Source organism: Aegilops tauschii, chromosome 6 (genome assembly GCF_002575655.3).
Source record: "Aegilops tauschii subsp. strangulata cultivar AL8/78 chromosome 6, Aet v6.0, whole genome shotgun sequence".
NCBI lineage: Eukaryota > Viridiplantae > Streptophyta > Magnoliopsida > Poales > Poaceae > Aegilops > Aegilops tauschii.
Window position 1 is genome coordinate 332912999 of NC_053040.3, and position 4454 is coordinate 332917452.

Genomic DNA, 4454 nt, shown 5'->3' on the forward strand with positions numbered 1-4454 from the left:
ATCATACTATCTTCTACCAGTACATTTTGACAACAAGCAAAGCAAAGAGGACCGCCCTGTCGTCAATAAGCTTCACAGCATAGCATCATGACAGACCAGCCTGTGAACCTTAGATGCACCGGAATGTGCTCTTATCTACTCCCTCTGTCCCAAAATATAAGAACGTTTTTAACACTACAGTAGTGTCAAAAACGTTCTTATATTATGGGACGGAGGGAGTAGCTAATAAGTGACGTGACACTGCAGGAGTCAGACCAGTGTTCAGTAGTGCAAAAAATAAAACTTTACAGCTTTCTTCAGCCTCGCAAAAAACACTAAACAAGGGGCACTTGGATCATTAACTCTGTCGCCTTGACAAAGCTTCACAAGCTGCTCCAGGCTCACAAAATGATAAATAAGGGGACTTCATGTGTGTTAGCTCCAAGCCAAAATGAGACAAATTTACAGATTTCTCCAGAAGTTTCTGATCCCAGAAGCAAGCGATTTCAGGCTCCCTAAAAGACTTGTCTTGCTTGATCCCTGCTCCTCGACCTCGGGGTTCTCTTCTCTGCGCAACATAAAGAGAGACAAAATATGATCAGGACGTCCAGCATTAACACTTACAAAAAACAGCTGAAATGCCCAGCATGTTGCTTAAGGCAAATTGTAATCAATAGGGTGTACAAACTCCATCTCTCCAAACGATGTCAAACCGTGAGTTTCCTTACTAGCAACATGAAAACAGTACAAATGAGGGTGTCATGTTTAGTGTTAATCCACCACTTGCTGGTTTTGTTGGAACAGCACTAAACTGACATGAACATCCCTATAGACAAGCAATTCACAAAAGGAAACGATTTATGGATACATTTATACAAACCTACTGCAAATGGTGGTATGTTATGGGGTCTGAGCTTTTGAATCAAATGACTTGGTCAAACTATAAACTAACCCTGGTCAGCAGGTAGTCAGAACTAGGAATTTGTTAGCTTCAGCAGGAATTCAACGTAAAAGAATTGAAGTAATAATTTCCTTGCATTCTGAACCACAACTAGGGATCTTAAACATGTCCAAACCAAGTTCCCAGAGTGCCAGTGGCACTGTTTTGGTTGTTCCCTCCCAGTATTATGATGACACGTACCCTGAGACCAACGAACCACCCATTTGAATCGCAAGTCAGAAATCAATTGAGGCTTCTAAGTAAGATTATCAGGAATGAATTCTCAGTGCTTGATAGCATGAAGCATTTTCTCAATGACAGGATTGAACAAAGGCATTGGTACAAATTGATGGAAATCCGACAATTTGCTGGGAACTGGCTATCACCAAGGCTAAATGACGCAATCAGTCCTCACGGTTCATCATACCGATGCAAGCATATTTAGTTATATCATAATAATGTAAGGACATGACTTGCCCATGCATTTAATTTACTAAGTATTATCACTATAAGCACTTAGCCATTTAGCATGTAACAAATAATACCTGTGAAGTACATTTCCTTTGATCACTGTGTCATGTTCAGTTTGATCAGATACAGTTGGTTCAGTTGGATCCTGGAATTTTTTCACATTGTTCGAATGCACCTTGTTAACTTCAGTTTCCCCTTGACGATTCCCGTTGTCTGACTTAGTCTCCAGTTCCAAAGATATGGGTGCTTCAGTCTGCATAGGCATGATAATTTTGAGGAAATGGCAAATCTGGCCAACATACAAAATAACAATTTTGGCAGAATATTTTGAGTGCATAGCATTAGAACCTTCATGCCATCAATTTCTGCTTGTTTCGATACAGTCAGGTCATTTGCATCTGCTGCTGCAGTACATGAATCTTGCTTGGCAACCTCAGTTTCTCCACTGTAATGAGAGGAGTCTTGTGACTCTAGAGATCCCAATGGTTGATTCTGCAGGGACAACATAGTATTAGGCATATGACATATAGAAACCCAAGATACTGTTGGAATCATGTTTCCAGCTTGCCCCATTGAAATGTTAAACTGAAGTAAAAACACCAGAGTAGTAGTTTAAAAATAAAGGTGAAACTAGGAGTGTACGTTTTCTATGATTGTAGTGCCCATAGCAGAGTCTTTCTGGGAGAGGAGTGTGTCATCTGGGTTCAATGCACTGCTCCCGCTTTCCCCGAGCCTTGATTGCTCAGCACATTCACCTGTCTCATGGAGCTGGGCTGCCTCGGAGTTATATAGCGGTAACTTCACCTCCTTTGCGTCCAAAGATATGGAAGCTTCAGTCTGCATATGCATAATAGTTTTGAGGAAAATGGTTACAAAATCTTATCTGCATACAAAAAAACAATATTGGGAGAATATTTGCAGTCATCTGCAGTGCGCAAATTTTGCATGGTAACTCCAGTTCTCAATTGATATGAAAAGACTCTTGTGATTCTAGAGATCTCCACTGTTCAGTCTGCAGGACATATGGGCATATGAAATAAAGACACACAAGACACTGTGTTGGAATCATGTTACCAGTTACCCCATTTAAACATTAAAATGAAGTAGAGCACTCAAGGAATAGTTTGAAAATAAAGGTGAAAGAAGGAGAGTGTACGTTTTCCATGATTGTATTGCCAGCAGGAGAATCTTTCTGGGATAGGAGCGTGTCATCTTCATCCTGATTTCCGTTAAAGCTCTGAGAGTTAAATGAACTGTTTCCACTCTCCTCCTCTGGCCTTGACTGCTCAGCACCTTCAGCTGTCTCCTGAAGCTGGGCTGCCTTAGACTTATCAAACGGAAACTTTATCTGGTTATACTTCACTTCCGAGAGTACATCCCTAATTGTGTAGTGACCCCCTCCAACACTTTGACGAATCATTTGCATAGTCGGAAATCTACCGTCATTTGATGCCTGATAACTGCAATTAAACAGACGCACACAATGCAAGACTCATGAGCATCACTGAATCAGGGCAAAAGCCATTCAGTATCAGTGCACGTGCAATTGCCGCCTTTGATCAGACTTTTCATACAGATTACACATGAGTTCCACTACGTTTATCCTATTGGTTTCTATTTCTCACAATCCAATCTGGGGAACAGCACAAAAATGGCAATCCTTTGACGCAAAATCACTAAAATCTCCGAACTGAAACCAATGAATCGTAATCACAAATGCTACAAAGCTAAGGCCACCTACCCCTCAATAAACTCCTTCATCCTAGCCTTCCTTTCATTCTTGGATATGTATTCCCTCTTCTTGCCCTTGGGTGGGCCCGGAGCCGACAGCGGCGCCGCATGCGCCTTCCACCGCCATGTCCGGTAGCACGGCCTTGCGACCGCTCCAGAGACGCCCGAAATCACTGAAGAGAGAAGAAATAATCGGAACAAAACATCAGCTCGAGCACAGTTACGCGCCGCCAGACGGGTGCATTCACCAAGTATACACCCCATTTGGGCTCGATTGCTTACCCTTTCTGGAGGCGGCGGGGGAGGAGAGGCGCGCGAACGCCTGCATCGGGGAGGGCAATGGAGGATTCGGGAGGACGGTGGTCTTAGGGTTTCATGGTGGCTGGATTCGACGAAAAGAGGGAGGTTTTTTTTTGTTGAGGAAACAGCAGGAGCTCTGCCTTTGCATTAAGAAGAAGAGAATTGACCAGTTTATAAGGAAAACTAGCCGAAAACCGATACATCGACACACACCAGCCCCGGGGCTGCGTACCTAACGAACCGACTTCCCTGTCGCCCACACGACCAGAGTTGCCACCCCACCACACGACCCGGAGCCACCACTCCGGCTTACAAACCACTTAAACTCACACACGTCGGCCCCGAGGCCGCACTCCACACGAGTCGACGACTCTGCCGTCCACGCGACCAGAACCGACACTCCACAGCACAGAGGTGCTCCCCGGAGCCGCCGCTCCGACTTCCCCGCCGGCCCCGAGGCCGCGCTCCACCTGAGCCGACGACGCTGCCGCCCACGCGACCAGATCCGACACTCCACAACCTTGTTCTCCGGAGCCGCCGCTCCGACTTCCTCACCGGCCCCGAGGCCGCGCACACGCCTGGCCGACGATGAACCCGCAAAGCCACCCGAGCCACCGCGACCTGACGAAGGACCAGACCTCCAAGGCGTCGCCCCCAAGAGGGAATCGACAAGTACGCCGCCGACGCCCGCTCCGACCAAGGTCGAAACTTGGGTTTTCACCCGAAGAGCCCGAGACCGAGGCGACAATGGTGGTGAAGGGGCTCCACGACGACGCCTCCAAGGAGGGAACGACGTCCTAGGACGCCGTCGACGCCGGCAACGACCGAGGTCGAGCTAGGCTTTCGCCCGGAGCTCACCAAGTCCATCCTCACCACAGCCTGCCCAGCAAACCGTCTCCGGCAACATGCCGACCGTCCTCGCCCAAGCTACGTGACCAAGCACGCAAAGCAGCACGCCGCCGCCAACCACCACCGGCTGCAGAAACCATTGCAGCCCACCACGCTCCACAAGCCGGGTCTGGGAGGAAGTAGC

General features: G+C 47.2%; 1 protein-coding gene across 1 annotated transcript; it reads right to left on the reverse strand.

The window, feature by feature from the left end:
* Window positions 1-247: 247 nt before the first annotated feature.
* LOC109741710 (uncharacterized) lies at window positions 248-3556 on the reverse strand. Its single transcript, XM_020300779.4, has 7 exons — window positions 3404-3556; window positions 3132-3294; window positions 2547-2850; window positions 2033-2227; window positions 1739-1882; window positions 1465-1643; window positions 248-547 (listed from the first exon to the last, which is right to left on the reverse strand). Exons 1-7 carry the CDS (start codon window positions 3447-3449, stop codon window positions 442-444), a joined length of 1137 nt encoding a protein of 378 aa, XP_020156368.1. The 5' UTR covers window positions 3450-3556; the 3' UTR covers window positions 248-441.
* Between the last annotated feature and the right edge of the window lie 898 nt (window positions 3557-4454).